General features: G+C 40.4%; 3 protein-coding genes across 4 annotated transcripts in view; 1 reads left to right on the top strand and 2 right to left on the bottom strand.

Moving 5' to 3' along the window:
- col27a1b (collagen, type XXVII, alpha 1b) overlaps positions 1 to 9,739 on the top strand; it is a 64,324-nt gene extending 54,585 nt beyond the window's left edge. Inside the window, exons 46-61 of one of the 2 annotated variants that reach the window (XM_056376249.1) lie at positions 107 to 160; positions 353 to 460; positions 541 to 648; positions 1,490 to 1,597; positions 1,699 to 1,752; positions 3,396 to 3,458; positions 3,624 to 3,677; positions 3,779 to 3,814; positions 4,334 to 4,351; positions 4,516 to 4,551; positions 5,457 to 5,483; positions 5,612 to 5,677; positions 5,899 to 6,067; positions 6,167 to 6,276; positions 7,271 to 7,489; positions 8,154 to 9,739. In XM_056376249.1, the coding sequence (XP_056232224.1) occupies positions 107 to 160; positions 353 to 460; positions 541 to 648; positions 1,490 to 1,597; positions 1,699 to 1,752; positions 3,396 to 3,458; positions 3,624 to 3,677; positions 3,779 to 3,814; positions 4,334 to 4,351; positions 4,516 to 4,551; positions 5,457 to 5,483; positions 5,612 to 5,677; positions 5,899 to 6,067; positions 6,167 to 6,276; positions 7,271 to 7,489; positions 8,154 to 8,300 (1,377 nt within the window). In that variant the 3' untranslated portion in view covers positions 8,301 to 9,739. Of the gene's footprint in view, positions 1 to 106; positions 161 to 352; positions 461 to 540; positions 649 to 1,489; positions 1,598 to 1,698; positions 1,753 to 3,395; positions 3,459 to 3,623; positions 3,678 to 3,778; positions 3,815 to 4,333; positions 4,352 to 4,515; positions 4,552 to 5,456; positions 5,484 to 5,611; positions 5,678 to 5,895; positions 6,068 to 6,166; positions 6,277 to 7,270; positions 7,490 to 8,153 lie in introns of both variants that reach the window. The other variant, XM_056376248.1, reaches the window with a different exon arrangement.
- zgc:101858 (uncharacterized protein LOC449555 homolog) lies at positions 9,729 to 14,094 on the bottom strand. The gene is made up of 8 exons (XM_056376252.1): positions 13,983 to 14,094; positions 13,660 to 13,830; positions 13,037 to 13,215; positions 10,974 to 11,067; positions 10,806 to 10,875; positions 10,674 to 10,710; positions 10,456 to 10,519; positions 9,729 to 10,241 (listed from the first exon to the last, which is right to left on the bottom strand). The coding sequence occupies exons 1-8, from the start codon at positions 14,004 to 14,006 to the stop codon at positions 10,083 to 10,085; spliced, it is 798 nt and encodes a 265-aa protein (XP_056232227.1). The 5' UTR covers positions 14,007 to 14,094; the 3' UTR covers positions 9,729 to 10,082.
- A 128-nt stretch (positions 14,095 to 14,222) lies between these two features.
- On the bottom strand, positions 14,223 to 16,525 carry ppil3 (peptidylprolyl isomerase (cyclophilin)-like 3). The gene is made up of 6 exons (XM_056376253.1): positions 16,444 to 16,525; positions 16,083 to 16,157; positions 15,539 to 15,632; positions 15,377 to 15,444; positions 15,150 to 15,268; positions 14,223 to 14,905 (listed from the first exon to the last, which is right to left on the bottom strand). The coding sequence occupies exons 1-6, from the start codon at positions 16,444 to 16,446 to the stop codon at positions 14,779 to 14,781; spliced, it is 486 nt and encodes a 161-aa protein (XP_056232228.1). The 5' UTR covers positions 16,447 to 16,525; the 3' UTR covers positions 14,223 to 14,778.
- Positions 16,526 to 16,925: the final 400 nt, after the last annotated feature.

Here is a 16,925-nt window from a genome sequence, read left to right as displayed (position 1 = left end):
ATAGAGGCATGATTTTGTTGTATGAGAAAACTGAAGCATTAATCGACTGTATTGTCAGTCATGCAACCATGTCACAACTGTGCAACATGAATTCTTTATGCTCCAGGGTCAGAAAGGAAAATCGGGGGCAACAGGAACATCTGGGACCAAAGGACCACCAGTGAGTTTGATGCTTTTCTTTTGTCTAAATTATAATCAGACATAACTGATTGTTAAGACCCTTGAGGCAAATTTGTGATATTGGGCTATATAAATAAAATTTGATTTGACTTGAACTCACAGTCAAACTACATGTTACTATTTAAAATCAATTCAAGCTTTCATATTAATGTCACTCATTGTCTTTCATAAGGGTCCAGAGGGTCCTCCTGGCCCACGGGGGGTTGTGGGCAGGGAGGGACTTGAGGGGCCGCATGGAATGGATGGACTTCTTGGTAAAGATGGGAGTAAAGGAGTCAAGGTGCGGACAGTGCAGTTTGCTTATTTGTTGCTAAATTAAATTAATATTCGCTCTGATCATGATCACTATTTTGTCTTTAGGGGGAGCAAGGAGAAGACGGAGAGGTGGGGTTCCCCGGAAAACCTGGGCAGCAGGGTAAAACGGGTGTGACAGGGCTTCCTGGAAGTCAAGGCTACTTTGGACAGAAGGTAAGAACGATTTGCACCACTTTAATTGCTTGTGCTAAAAAAGTTTTGATCGTATTCACAAAGAACTTGATTTTAAAGCATATTTTATAGATTACAATGCAGGCAAATTTATTGCCAGTATCAAATGCAAACTGCCAACTCAGCTTTCATATGTCAGGGCCGCTTCCCTCGACACTATAAAGCTGCCTTTATATTTGGAGCATTTTCTGATCTCAAAGGCCAAAGTCTGCACAAAGACTTCTCTCAAAAGACCTCATATTCACTGCAATAATTTCAGGAAATTACTGTTGCAAAATATTAATGAGTTGGCAGAGTATCGATTTGCATGGCCCTGCCAATGTTACATAAAATTTACATATGCATGACTGTGACAAACACAGAGAGGCTTTATTTATTGGACCTGTGGTATTAGGCAATTTTGACCTCACTGCCTGTGGTTTGGGCATAAAGTTATGATTTGGCCTTGTATTGGTGATTAACATGCAGACATTTATTGAAGCTGGACAGTTTGTTATGAGGTAAACTGTAGTTTGGTTCCTCTGCTTCCTGTGATAATGAAACTTTAAAAAGTATATTGGGGGGCACCAGGGTGATGTAGGGGGAAAGGCACCAGCCGAGCGCTGCTCATGTCCAGGTTCAGTTCTTGGCGGTGCTTCCTAATTGGTCAGGGGCCCCACTAAATGCAGTTAGCTGTGTCCATTGGTGGGAAACCAGTGAACGATCATGAGCTTGTTGCTGCATCGTGGCTTCTACAGCTGTGTCTGATGCAGAGGTTGTCGGGTGGGATGTGAGGAGGATGTGCTTGTTTTTATGTGTGTTTATGTTTGTGTGTTTTCTCCAGGGTGAGAGGGGTCTTCCAGGCCAAACCGGTCCATCAGGAAAAAGAGGCTCTATTGGTGGGATGGGATTGCCAGGAAAACAAGGAGACCAGGGAACTAAAGGGCAACCAGTGAGCACCGACTTGCCAAAAAAATAACTAACTGCAGTTCTTTTATGTGACAGTGTGCTGTGAAGAAGATGACCACACTTTTCTTTCTCTTTGTGTATCAGGGGGATACTGGTGGACAAGGATTTCCAGGGGTGTCGGGTCTGTTTGGGCCAAAGGTATGCTCCCACCAAGCTCTACTCACAACTGAAATGATGACCTTGGGTCAGTCAGACCTATAAAGTTTAATTTTCCAGTCTGAACTAAGTTCTTACCCTTTTGGTCAGAGCTATCATATGGCGCTAAGACTTTAGAATGATCCAAAAAGTCACTTTTGTGAAGTTTAAACGCCTAAAATTGTCTTGAGGTACATTACATTATCTTCAGTAATAATTGCTATGAAAGCTGTTAGGTATTACTGTAACATGCCCCAGGATAACATCTGCTACACCATAAGTCTGCTTTACTTACTGCACTATAGATTATTGCCAGCTGAAGAAACAGAGCAGGCTTTACAAGAGTTTCATTTAAAACCCTGAGAGAGGCGTTGGATATTTTCCCACTGTGGGAGTTGAACAGGAGCGTGAAGCAGATGAGCTTTGTGTTAGTGTTTAGTAGAGTTTATAACAGTTGTTCTAACTCAGGAGCAATGAGTAAGGATAATTAAAGTCAGTAAAATCAGATGAAGTTGCAAAAGTAAAGGCTCTGTAACAAACTGCTTTAACATCCTGTTGGAGTGATTCGTAATGGCTGTAATGGCAACAGTATTGACCTTATTCTAAATAAGAGGAGAGATTAAGCTGTTTACACTTGTTTCTTACAAAGGTTTTCCACTTCCTCAGAATTACTACATTAATGAAACATAAGCTGTTTTTTTATTATGGTACTATTATGGCAGAAATGTAACAAAAACACAGCTGCCAGCCCTTTATTTTTACAGCTATATTTGGTTATGATCAAAACTGGTAACATATGTGCTGTTAAGCAGTTGGATAAGCAGTTGAAAGCGGTGTATGAAAATATTACATCTTGGCCTTACCAGGCCAGAACATTTGTTTCTATAATGAACAGAGCTGTTTTGTATATATAAGACGTATATAGGAACCGTAGACCATAGAAAAACATCTGTGGCACACCTACACGTTTCTGAATCGGCATTTTGAAGCTTATGTTTGGGTCTCAAAGCGCATGGGAACCTGGGTGGCAGTGAAGCAAATACTGACCCAAATGCACCTCTTTTTAAGCCTTAATACAGGAGTATTACAGCAGGTTCTGAGTTTGAACCTCTCAGCTTTTCTGTGTGGAGTACATTCTCATGCCTGCGCGGGTTTCCTCCGGTAGATCCGGCTTCCTCCCACAGTCCCAAGACATGCAGGTTAGGTTAATTGGCAACTCTAAATTGCCTGTAGGTGTGTGTGAATGGTTGTTTGTCTCTATATGTTAACCCTGTGATAGACTGGCAACCTGTCCAGGGTGTACCCTGCCCCCCCACCCAATGTCATCTAGGATTGGCTTTGAGATTCAGTGTACTAATAGCATACTGTAACAGTATATGGAGTTAATGTGTGGGTATGGGACTGGGGGCACAGTGTATTTTCTTAATTTCACCACCTAGTTAGAGGAACTGTAGCTTAAGATATTTCAACTACTAAAGCATTTAACAATGTTTGTTGCCATTTGCAAACCGCAGAGAAATTTGTCAGTGTATTAAATCCTACCTGTTGCCAACAGAGGTCAACAAAGGTCATTGATTACTTAATACTGGTTTAACCTCTGACTCACCTCATCCAGTCATACAAAACAATTGTTTGTGTGTTTCTAGGGACCACCTGGAGATACTGGCCCAGCAGGGATACAGGGGCCGAGAGGACCACGTGGTTTGATGGTACGATGAAGATTAATAGTACTTTGGTAACTCAGTGGAGTACTTCAGCCAATGCCAGGGTGCTCAGCTCTCAAAAACCGCACACTTGCCGTGAAAAATAAGCACTGCTTCGTCAGATGCTCCATCATACGTGTCTTCAGTCACTAACATGCCTCTGCTTCCCAGGGTACGGAGGGAGCTTTGGGCCCCGTTGGCATCATTGGCCCCAGCGGTCATCCTGTATGTATCTCATATCTCATCCTATCTGCCAAGCTTTATGTGACTTCTCTCTGCTTTCTGGCAGTGATGGAGTGATCCTCTGTCTCCTTTCTCTCCATCAGGGACCCCAGGGTGACAAAGGAAGTCGGGGGGAGACGGTGCGTGGCGCTGTTTTGATGAATCTTTTCTGTCTGTACTGTGGGCACAGAATAGGATACTTAGTATGGAGACAGCACGCCACTCGGCCCACTTTGCCCTCAGCACTTTTCATTTCCTATTGTACTCCACTGTTTGTTGTTACATTCACAGTAACACTTAGCTGCTGTGGAATTCCTGTCAGGGTGATAAATGTTGGCTGCATGCTCATCTCAAGCTTTTTCAAGAGGTTTGTTGAGTGCTCATACACAGGCACAATTCACAAGCGCACTTTGAAAACGCCAACACTCATGTATAGGTTTCCTGTGTGAAAATAGGATTTGCTGTGTGAGAATAAGATTTCAGAGTGTAGGCTTGCAAAGAAGCGAGAGGGCAACTCAATAGCAATACGACAGTAGGTAGATAAAGAATTGAATTAGTAGAACAAAGATGGCATTGTACTGTACATGATAGTGTAATATCTGGTCTGCTCATTCTAATATTGTTGGAATATTGATTTCTTTTTCTTTTATTTCAATCAGGGTTTGCAAGGACCAAGGGTGAGTAATTATTCAACTCTTATAGCTTAATCATTGTTCTCTGCTCCGGCCTGTGGTCTACTCATGCATGATAAGAATTAATGAATTAACTTCTGCATCATCTTTTGTAAAGTCCAAGTTAGAAATAAGGTGAAGCCTAATGTGGTCATGTGATTTTTTTCCAGGGATCTCCTGGTCCTCGTGGACCACCAGGACTACCAGTAAGTTCCTCTTTTTTTTCTTTTTTTTTTTTAGATCAAAAACAATGAATTGTGATTGAGTGTTTTGCTTTTAACAAGTAAAAGAAATCTCCAATGAAAGTTTTTCTTTGTGAAAAGACGCTCTTTGAACGTCTGAAGCTGAATTAGCTGCTTTCCAGATCAAGGACAGTATATTACAGAGGGAGAGACGGGACAGTAATTGATTTTCTGTCTTTAATAGTGCAGACAGACAAGTTTTTCGACTCTGCGTCTTCATAAGCATCAAAATGTACAAATGTAAAAGACAATATGTAGACGGTAGTGTTAAGTAACTGTATTTAGGCGCAGGTCAGATCGTTCCACTAGATCCTGCCACTAAACCAAGAAAAGAATATCTTGGATTAAATGGGTCTTGTGAACTGTGAACACTAGTGATGCCTAGTCTCTTTTATTGGATCTGATGACACCTGTAATGGGAACATAACTGTTTTTCATAATTCATATCCCACTGTTCAATTTAAAATGAAACATGCAAAATGAGCTGTGGCTGTAGCAGTCTGCTAGAAAATCATTTGAAGAGGAAAAACTCAAATGTACGTCTGCACTCTGGTTAGACTGTGAGCACATCAAGTGTGTTATTTATAAGAAAATCGAACTAGTTATAGAACGGCTTATTTTCCACTGTGGTCTAATTCAAACAGCTGTTTGCCATCGGCTCCATTTCACTGCGTCTGAAATGCTTTATTTCCTTTTTGTTTATGCCTCATTTCCTGTGCATTCATAATAATTTTGTTGCATATATGAATAATCTACCACTGACAGTGTAGATCAGGATTTGTAGAATTACTCCATGAACACAAATACATCGAGTTGCTGTTGATACAAAAATGCCCATTATAATACTGGTTTCTCCCGTTTGTCTCTAGGGTCGTCACAGTTCTGCCCTTTCACTTGTAAGTATGTTTTTCTCTATTGTTAGTTGTGGGCGTTTAGGGGAATGAAGACATGTTGTAGTACAAACAGAGCAGTACAAATGATCACGGTTGTGGTTAACTCATTGTCTCACTGTCTTCTTTGTTAGAGAAATGAGGCTCTTGGCGCTGCCTTTCAAGTCATCATTGATTCCCATGCTGCACTGAGGCAAGAGGTCAGTTTGGAGGGAAACAATGCTCATTGCAAAGAGTCACTGTTGATTCTTGGTTGGTTCTGTGGTGTGTCAGAGAATGTTTGTGCCATTACAGATTCATGAAATATTAGAGTGAGTTGGTAAAACCTTTTTTTTTTTTTTTTTTTTTTGTAGAACAGGATAATAGTATGATAAATATCATGACTTTTTTTTTTTTTTTTTTTTAATTATGTCCAAAGCAGAATTATCAGAGCATGGACCTGCCCATGTTAGACCAGGGCACAGAGATTTTCAAGACCCTGCAGCATCTCAGCACTCTGATCCAGAGTTTAAAGAACCCTCTGGGAACCCGTGACAATCCTGCCAGAATCTGCCGAGACCTTTACAACTGTGAACACAGGATGTACGATGGTGAGGAGACGTTTAAACTGTTCCATCGTTTCTCTGCACAATTTCACAGTGTTTTGATTGATAAGTGCCGTTCCCTCCTCTGCTGCTCCTCTTTGAAAGGCACTTACTGGATCGACCCGAACCTCGGCTGCTCCACCGACACTATTGAGGTGACATGTAACTTCACTGCTGGAGGACAAACGTGCCTGAAACCTATTACGGTGTCCAAGGTGAGGATCGCTTCTATATTTAGTCATTTGCTTCAGTGAGACATACGCCCTATAGAATTTAAACACACATCACCTAGATAGAGACAAGATCACTTCTGGAGAACACTGTGCAGACAGTGGATGAATATCAAATCGATGAATGATCGTGTCCTTGTGGAGAATGTTTTCTTCATGTTGTCTTAAGACAGAATTTCTCAAGAAGTAGAGAGGTTTAGAGTTTAAGATGGGCTGTTTGTGTGTGTGTGTGTGTATGCCATTCATGTGATAAATAAAGGAGCACAGCTGTTCATCTTCTGCCTCTATAGAATAAACACTAGCACTATTTGGATGGATAATTCATGCAGTGAATCTTAAGCCGTCCCATTTACTCTTTAGACTTGGCCAAGTCATCGTCAAAGGCGCACTCAGCTGGCAAGTAAAGCTCAAGAATCTTAAAATGTCCTTCATCCTTTCATTCCTTTGTTTTGGATTTATATTTCAACCCTACAATGCAGCAATACATCACGGCCAGACTCAATTCCTGGATTAACTGTAAATAAAATAATGGGGACAGGCAATCATACTTAAAGGCACAATCTGTGATCCAGATGTAACTCGGTCTAATTTATATCAGAATTGCAGCCTGTTATCAATTCCCAAATTGATTGTGCTTAAGTTCTTCTATTACAGAGACCCGCACAGTAAGTCCAGTACATCAGGCATGTTTGTGAACAATCTGTCATTAAGATGAGACTATTTTCTATGTTAGGATTATTTGAGAAACACATTTTTTAGTCTACACAAATGTATCTAATCTAATGTATCTAAAGTAAGCTCTATATGGAGTCATATTGTGGTAGTCATTTTCTAACAAACTGGTGAAATAGGAACCAAGTAGACTTAAGTATCTTGGTCAGTGTTACATCTTCCAGATTTTGACCATAAATAATAAACCTCACATTCATGCTACAAATATGTCCAAATTAAAAGTAACAAAAATCCACTTGCCTTCCAGTTGGAGACAGGAGTGGGTCGTATCCAGATGAACTTCATCCACCTTTTGAGCACTGAGGCCGTGCAGCACATCACCATTCACTGTCTCAACACACCTGTGTGGGCAGCAGGACCCTCCCTACAGCCTTCACCCAGCGCTGTGAGCTTCAAGGCCTGGAACGGCGAGATGATCCGAGCAGGAGACCTCCTGGAGCCGATCATACACAGGGATGACTGCTGGGTATGCACGGCTACTATTATGACATAAACAGTAATGCACTGATTAAATAAGAGTTTGCTGGTAGACTGATTTTGGAGTGATTCTGGCTAGCTGCTACATTTTTTCTGCTTCCAGTCTTTATGCAAAGATAAGCTAATTGCCTCCTAGTCCTAGCTCCACAAAACCCAAAACAAAACATGTTTCCTCACTTACCTCTTGTGGTGGCTAGCCATGCAGATAGTTCAGGTTTGATTTGTACAGATTCTGCCCCCAACCACATACGGTGGAGGTGAGTTGAATTTTGTTTGAGGTTGTCAGAGCAGTAAAAAGTCAGTAGCATCAGCCATCAGCCACAGACCTCATTGCTAATGATTTTTTTGAGAGACTGTTTTTTTTGTTGAAAATTTTTCCCACTGAAGTCTTTGGATTATCAAGAATAACTGGGGCATCATTTGTGGAATGGCAGGTTGCTGTTAAATTAAGTGTAAATTTTCAATGCTTTGTGCAGCACAATTAAAATTCCATTCACCTCTATTGCACTGGGGTGGCGGCAGAAAAACTGCCCCAAAGATCAGAACTATCTTTACAGATAGATGCCACTTGAGCAAAGTGAGAGAACTGACTCTTTGACATTTTGTCTTCCTCATCATCACAACATGTGACATAATGCACCCTTCACTTTCAGATCAAAGATGGCCGATGGCATCAGACCCACTTCATCTTCCAGTCCCAGGACCCGAACTTACTCCCCATAGTGGATGTGTACAACCTACCAACAACAGCACCTGGCGCACGCTTTCACCTCGAGGTGGGACCCGTGTGCTTCTTATAGGGCCCTGTGGAGGGGGCCAGGAATACTCCTTAAAGGAGTGACTGCATTGGGGGAAGGTGGATGGGGGAGACTGGTCCTTCAGGACCCCCCCCAATTTTCTCTCTACAAAATATGCTTGGACTGCAGAAACCGGAGGGGGCACCAGAGAAAGACGGCCCATTGGAAATGCAGAGATAAGACTTCTGGCACTAATCAGCCTATGGAAAACAATAATAAGCTCCTTTTTCAGAGACTTGTTTGTGTGATACAAGATCTGAACGCCCCTTTTGGAAGTAATATCAACGTCTCATTTCTGTCATCTCTCGGACCATGTTGTATCATATTTTCTTCACGGTCTGATACCCGATTTTGCAAGAACCTAAAAAGTTTTTCAAGAGATCTGTACAGAAATATGGAACAGTTACACCTGCAAATGCAATAATTCCTATTTTAATGTTAAAGTATTATTTATACATGTATATGTACTGTATATTGTAATATAAAGTGCAATAGTTATTGTTCCACAGCCTTTAGGCATATACAGTATCAACATCATATCACTCATTCAGGTATATAGTGTGCCTCAGACACACAGGCATGCTGCCGCCAGGTAAGTCTTCTTGAGCCTCTAACTGTCCAGTGCTGAGGGACCCCACATTTCTACAGATATCTTCACACAAACAACTGCTGTGTGGTACTTTCCATGTTAAGGTGGAGCCAAGGTTTCCATAGTGTGAACCGAGAAAAAAGTGTGTCCAGATGCTACCTCGTACTGCACCTCTCATCTCACAGCAAACAATTCGTAACCTGATCTAATCTGGGATGACACAGAGGTGACACCTGGTGCTGCAACAGTTGACACAACAGTTGATAAACTCTCGTCAGCACTCGGCAAAGCGACGTCTGTGCTTTACGAAAAAAGGGAAGATTGTAAACACGCAGGCCAAATTCATTAAATTATATTTTCAAGGTAGTATTTTAACATTTTCAATATTCTTTGTACGAGTCTGACACTATAAGTTAAGTTTTTTTATTTGTTAAAATGTATAATTATGCAACTTTTATTATCAACGGTGGATTCTATTTAAATATTATTTAAATTCTGATTAGCTTTCCAGTTCAAAACCAGGCATCAAAGTCATGTTTTAGCACATTTTTGGTCATTTGGAGCTTTAACGAATCTACAGTCTGTATGAGGTTTTATAATTAAACTGTCCTGGACAATCAGGACATTACCAGCCTTTTTATTTACTGTTTATGCATTTGTCACTAAATTGTGCAGCGATAATGGTTGGTCCCACCAATCTATAAACTCAGAGGATTTCTTACAATACAGAACATTAAACTACCACAGTACATGAGCTTGCAGTGTTTGGTCTGTACAGACATTTTATGCTGTGTGAATGAAGTCTAATGACTTAACAGGTAATTCAATAAATGTGTGAAACCTTTGTTGATAAGCAGCTTTCAATTTGTTTTGTTTATTCATCAAAGAAAACTTCATAGCAAAGCGAGATAATAAAATGCATTTAAACTGCCTACTTGTGACAGTGCCATTTTAGCTTCCTTCTCTTCATTTCACACCTGGAAACCGTCAAGTCCTGACAGTTACTACCATTGTAAACAACATGGAGAAAAATTGTGTCCTTGAAGCAATGTTTTCTTTTTTCTACAAAACTTTTCTCCTCTGTCTAAGTTTTGTGGAAATAGGGCAATTCAGTCGACTGCACAAAAACACGGACAGACTTTATAGAGTTTGAAAGCACTATATTAACAGACTGCTGTATATTAAAATACACGGTCTTATCTTGGGCACATGGCATGGCGACCTCCATCAATAGGTAGGTTGACTCCAGTAATGAAGCTGGCAGCGTCGGATGCCAGGAAGGCGATGCTGTGGGCCACTTCCTCCACCTCACCTGGTCGACCGAGGGCGTGGGTCGTCTTACACTTTGCAAGGAACTGGTGGTGAAAAAGACGACACAAGGATGGGGGATACATATAATTCGTTTTTATCATTTTCTGCAGATAAAAGTTTAATTCTTTGGTATGTTCACATTTATTTGCTCGCAACATAACATCAGGGCTAAGTTTTGGATGACTTCACAGTATAATTAGGACAGTATAATTAAGTTGAATGGGCAAGATGCAGTAATGTCATGTCATGATGTGTTACCTGAGCGTACTGCTCCTCATCCAGTCCTGCTCTCTTGTGGACATCTGTGATGATCACACCCGGGCTGAGGAGATAAAAGCACAAATGTAAAATCCAGTAAAACAGAAATGCTAAATTTTAAATTCAATTTCAGACAATCTGCATAAGAAATGGCATGTGAAATAAAATGAGAATAGGCAAGAATCTGAAAGTGAACTTAAAACGATCATTGCACGTACCAGACTGAGTTCACTCTGACTTGCTTTTCTGCCAGCTCTGAAATTAAAAGCAGTCACGTGGTCACCTGTGCTCATGTGTCACTGTGAACTTTTACAATGCCGAACAAACAAGGCGAAAATGGCCCAACTCACCAAGTGCTATACAGCGTGTGAACTGGTCAATGGCAGACTTGGACATGCAATAGGCCAGCACACCGGGGAACTACAGAGAGGAAAATCACAGTTCTCAAAGATGCTTCATGATAAATAAAGATGTGGACGGTCCTGTTGGAAACTGTTGTCCAGCTGCATAAAACTTACTGATCTCTGTCCATTGACACTGGACACATTGACGACACAGCCTTTGGTCTTGATCAAGTGGGGCACACAAAGTTGAGTCAGATGGTACACAGATCTGGAATATGAAACAAAGGTTAAGGAACATACTTCCTACAGTAGTGCATAATTCAATACATCAGTTACCAATGATATATGTTGCAAAAATTAGTACACCCTCCTGAAAGTTACAAAATAAAACTTAATAGGATGTTTTATGGTGCTTGTTAAGGGCACCAGACTCAGCAGGTGAGTCTGCTGAATCAACCCACTCAAACAGGTGTAACTAGTTGACAATTAAAGCAGCACCTAACCCACTGAATTGCTCTCAGACTTAATGCCGACAACAATGGCACCACATGAGAGAATTGTCTGGAGACTTGAGAAACAGAATTATTTCATTGCACAGAAAAGGGTTAGGGTTCAAGAGGATTAACAAATTATTGTTATTAAGTCAGAACACAGTTGCAAAAGTGATACAGAAATTCAAAAAGGATGGAAACGTCCTGGCTGTCATTGTAAGCTTTCACCTCAGGATGAGCGAGTTTTGTTGAGAAAAGTGCAAGAGAATCGGCAAGCAAGTGCCTCAGACCTGGCAAAAGCTATGGTAAGCTAAATGACTGTGAACGTTACTTTCATCTCACACAGTAAGACGCACCCCACACAAAAGTGCCAGACCGTCATGCACGCAGGAAGCCACTGCTGAAGCCAAAGTACAAGAAAGCCTGTTTAGCCTTTGCCAAGGCCCATATTGACAAAGGTGGAGACTTTTGGGAATCTATACTCTGGTCTGATGAGACCAAAGTCAATCTTTTGGGATGTGATGGCATCCGAAATGTATGGCCTCGCAAAAGGGGAGGAGTACAGAGAGAAGTGCATGGTTCCAACAGTGAAGTATGGCGGTGGTAAAGTTCTTATATGGGGGATATGTGAGTGCTGAAGGTGTTGGGGAGTTGTACTTCATTGATGGCATCATGAATTCACAGATTTACTGCAAAATCCTGAAAGAGAAGATGCGACCCTCTCTCCGCGCTCGATGGGCACTTTTTCCAACATGACGATGCCCCTAAACCTTCTTCCAAGGCCACTGATGCATTCTTGAGGAAGAACAAGGTGAAAGTGCTGCAGTAGCCAAATGTCACCAGACCTCAACCCTACTGAACCACTGTGGGGAATTTTGAGGAGACAAGTGGAGCAGCACTCCCCCCTCAAACATAAAGGCATCCTCCAGGAGTGGAACGGGATAGACAGGACAATATGCTGTGAACTTGTACACTCGACACCAAGAAGGGTCGGTGCAGTTCTTACAAGTAAGGGAGGACATACTAAGCTCTAAAATAATACAAGGGTGTACTCCTCTTTGCAACCCTACATTTAAGCAAAGCTGCCTTATTTATTTATTTATTTATTTATTAGAAATGGATGACATATCTTTCTATTTTTTTTTATATATATATATATATATATATATATATATATATATATTCACCTTATGAATTGGAATGTTGATCATTTAGGAAAAAAAATGCCATTATGTTCAGAGGGGGTGTACTCATTTATGCTGTGTACTATATATCTCTTGAGACTGTAAGTGACAATTACATCCTAAGATCTGTGATGGATCTTCACAAGTACAATAGCAGCAATATCACAACTACACCCACATTGATACTGTTCTATTTAGATCATGTAGCTGGTGAATGGTGCCACTGTTCTGACGTTCCTTAGGATTTATGACAGCTTGGCCTGATGTGCTCTATAGAAGATCTGCAGGTGGGCTCAACACGCTTTTTTTACTCCTAAACTGGAATTTGCTTTGAATGCTCTGCTTTGTTTACAGCACAACTGAATATAACTCTGTGATAAATGCAATTATATCTACTAAAAACTTCCACTTCAAAAGGAAAGTAGTCATATCTAGATTCAGTCAACAATATACACAAATCCTACGGATACAAAACGGCAAACGTTGCTTAATTATCATCCGACACATCCCTGCCACTGTACACTCAGCACTAATGTGTCTCCATGATGTTATGATGTCCTACCTCACATTGATATTCATGACCTTGTCATACTGGGCCAGGTTTGTCGTCTCGATGCTGCCCATGGCCAGGATACCTGCGCTGTTAACCAGGACGTCCAGCCGGCCGAAGTGAGCGACAGTCTGCTCCACTGACTTCTTTACCGTTTCCTCATCAGTCAGGTCTCCGGGAACAAGCAAAGGCTGCACAGTAAATGCACACCCACACATCTTTTTAAAATATATGACAGCATCAAATTGCCATTTTATATCATCTATATGTATTCATTTATTTTCCATCCATGCTGCATAGGCCAATTTGACAATAAACCAATTTACTGTTATTCACTGTTCACAAATACGGGTTTAAAATATGCTTTGTACTCGTCCCACAATGCATTGGGGCTCGTTGACGTTGATTGCAGGCCTATTTATGCCACATTTGACCTATATCCCCAGTTTATCAGCTTAATATATCAGGTTCTGGTGATTTAAAAGTCTCCAACTGGAGGCTGGTGTCACGACAAACTGTATTATTTGTATATTGAGACTTCTCCTGCTCCACCAAGAACTACAGTCAACGAAACCTTGGCACAGTGTCAACGTTGATGAACACAAGTTAAGCGTTAACGTTGCATGAGTCAGTACCTCGGCAGCTCCACAGTCGGTGCATTGTTTGGCTATTTTACTGAGGTTTTCCACGTCGCGGCCGTTGAGAGCCAGCAGAGCTCCGAGTTTGGCGAAGAGGACGCTCGTACCTGCCCCAATACCTGAGCTGGCTCCCGTTATCAGGGTCACTTTCCCCTTCAGAGAGTGCACCTAAAATACATATAGAAACGGCAAATGTCTATCAGGTGTCTACACAGTAGCTCACCATGAATTAATGAGCTGTAATTCAGTTCATACTCGAAGTAATGATGAAATAAATACACGGAAAAAACGGTAAACCACATGCAAGACTGTAAACTCACTTTATATGCATCGTCTGAGGCCATTTCTGAGGGGTTTGTATGCAGTTTGCATGAACTTGCTTGTGCCAGTGACACTTTGCCTCGTCCACTACTGATGACGTAATTTGACGAGTCAGGTAATCACTTTATAGTTTATATAACAACTCCTGTATTAGACACTCCATGACCGCGTCTTCCAACCTTTTCTGTTGCATTTTTTTTGTGCAAGTACTTAATGTTTTGAATCATACTATACATGAATGTTAGTTACAAAAGCTTTATTTATTATAAAACATTGGCAATTTATTTACAGTCTATTAAGAAAAAAAACATCCACAAAGGTCTTTTCCTTTTATGGTGTCAATTGTGAAAACATGAAAAGGAATGAGTTAAAATTAAGTTGCACTTCTTCATTAAAAAGACTGTGACATATCAACATGCTTTTAAAGGAGAAAAAACATTTCTTAAAATTAAGTCAACATAGATGTTGCGACAAACTGTTGAAATCAGACCACTGGCTTTTGCATATAATTGTGAAATCAGTGATTAAGGTGTTTGGTTATCAAAACAATAACAACCTAAAATGACATCTAAACTCTAGGTCATATCTATCGGAAAAGTGTGGTGTAAAAACTTAATCTTGTTTATTCAACTTAGCATTTCGCAGGGTTTGTCAGTGTCCTGTCAATTGTTGATGTCTGGGGGCTTTCTCATCAATTTACTTATTTTAACTTTGGCAAAGTACCATACATTGTATCACTTTGCTTGTTGGGAAAAAAAAAAATCAGAGTAATGGCTATTTTAAAGGCCAAGTCGGCTATCCAGCAAAAGGGTTAGCATGAATGGTGACATCCTTTATCCGGGTTTCAGTCAGTGGTCGAAACGTCTTTTCATTGACAGGCAGTTTCTCCAGTTCATCCAGTGTTTCCAGGCCATCAATAATCCTACATGTTGAAGAAAGTGAAATGTGAGCTGAAATGAACATCAGTAATGCAGATGCATATACAAAAAGGCCTGTGGATTCCCTTCAGTTATATATGATGTATTATGTAAATCAAATTTTTATCAGTTAATAACTATTATGTCAGAATCCAAACTATTTTCACTGCATCACTCTATTTTACATCCCTACCACTATTTTGATCTCAAATAACCATACAGTCACTTATTGGTATACAGGTTACGTACTTTCCAAATGCTGTGTACTTCATGTCCAGATGAGGCTGTTTGGCATATGTGAAGAAAAACTGGGAGCCATTCGTGTTAGGGCCATTATTAGCCATTGAGACCACTCCTCTCACATTGTGCTGAAATCAGACAAAAGACCAACACAAAAGTTACAATATTAAACTATCGTCCCCTGAATTAAAACTATTTAGGTAAAAACTAGTCAGAGGTACTAGTCAGATACTCACTTTTAAGTGCTCACTGAACTCATCTTCAAATTTGCGGCCCCATATGCTTGTTCCTCCTTTGCCTGTGCCTGCAGAATTGAATTGTAATACAGTAAATCCAAACAGTGAGAATGTGAATTCTGACATTTTAGGTATTGATCAGACACAAGAGCAGTCTTTTACCCGTAGGATCTCCAGTTTGAACCATGAAGCCTTTAATATTTCTGTGGAAGTTGCAACCATTGTAGAACCCACTGGCACACAAAGCAAGGAAGTTCTGTAAAACATCATCACAAGGGACATACCATGATGCACTATGACTTCATCGAGGAAAATACACCAGAATTTGTTTAGACCTTTTAAAATTACAGGGCCACTCTTAAAACACGGTTTTTATTAATTAAATTAAAATTACATTAGTTAAAATATAATATTGGATCTCTATGCATGCACTGGTGAATTATATCACAAGGCACCTTAACCAGAGTGCAATAATTTAAAGACATTAACTCCTGAGTTCTGAAACTCTCCCAAACAGCACCAAACTATTAGTAGTTCAAACCCAGAAGGATATGGATGTTGCGAGGGTGATATGGAGGCTTCTTGCATTTAAATACAAACTTCACTGAATGTGCAAACAATTGAACGTTCTTCTGTATTGTAAAACAGTCGACAGTAATGTGAAGTGTAGCCATGTGGTTTACATTAAATGAAACATGTAACTCACCTCGCATGTTCTCGGTGTGCGCTCACAGAACAATTCAATTTTGATTTCTCCTAGATCTGTGTGAAGGGTAACAGCCTGGAAAATTTACAAGAGGAGAAAAAAACACCATGAAATCCTTAAAACGTTCACTTTTAACAGGCAAAGTAATTTATAGCCATTCAGTAATGTTGGCTGTCTAGCTTAGCCTGTTGCCCAGATAGCAAACATAAACAACTTATGACGCTAAATTAGCATAGTTAGCTAACCGGCTCCTAGCTGGATTAACTGTATTAAACCACAATAATAGTTAATAACAAATCGAACTTTTTATTTAATTGTGTATTAACAACAATCTTCTGAAAACTTCTACAATGAAATTTACCATTTCAAACCCTGCGTCTGCGAACAAGTGTGTCGGAGAAATATGTCCGTCTGTGGCCAGTTACCCGGCGTTGAAGGGTTCCGCAAGGAATTTCCCGTCATTTCGAATGGGCACAAAGCGGTAAAATAAAACCGATTTTTATTTTCAAATTTTATTGACATTGTGCTGCGTAAATCTGTGAACTACTTACATATATCGTGGACCTGTGGCTTTAATGAATAGTTACAGCTCAATGGAAACGGGCAGATATAGGGTTTGACAGAGCAACTGCATGGTGAGCCTCACAGTCTTTGCAGTGAACAGTACATGGGTGAGGTGTTAGGACAAACCTTAAACCTTACAAATTAGATTGAGCCTCCTTTTTGAGCATTTAATGTACAAATGCGTTTTTCAAAACCCTCCATGATAGAATAATACCAGATTTGCTTTAGATTAATTTGATTATTATAAGCACAAAACTTATAATGCAGGTCTTACAACTG

This window comes from Seriola aureovittata, chromosome 5, assembly GCF_021018895.1.
Source record: "Seriola aureovittata isolate HTS-2021-v1 ecotype China chromosome 5, ASM2101889v1, whole genome shotgun sequence".
Classification (NCBI taxonomy): domain Eukaryota; kingdom Metazoa; phylum Chordata; class Actinopteri; order Carangiformes; family Carangidae; genus Seriola; species Seriola aureovittata.
The sequence above is the reverse complement of the archived record's forward strand: the minus strand, read 5'-3'. Positions and strand labels throughout refer to the sequence as shown.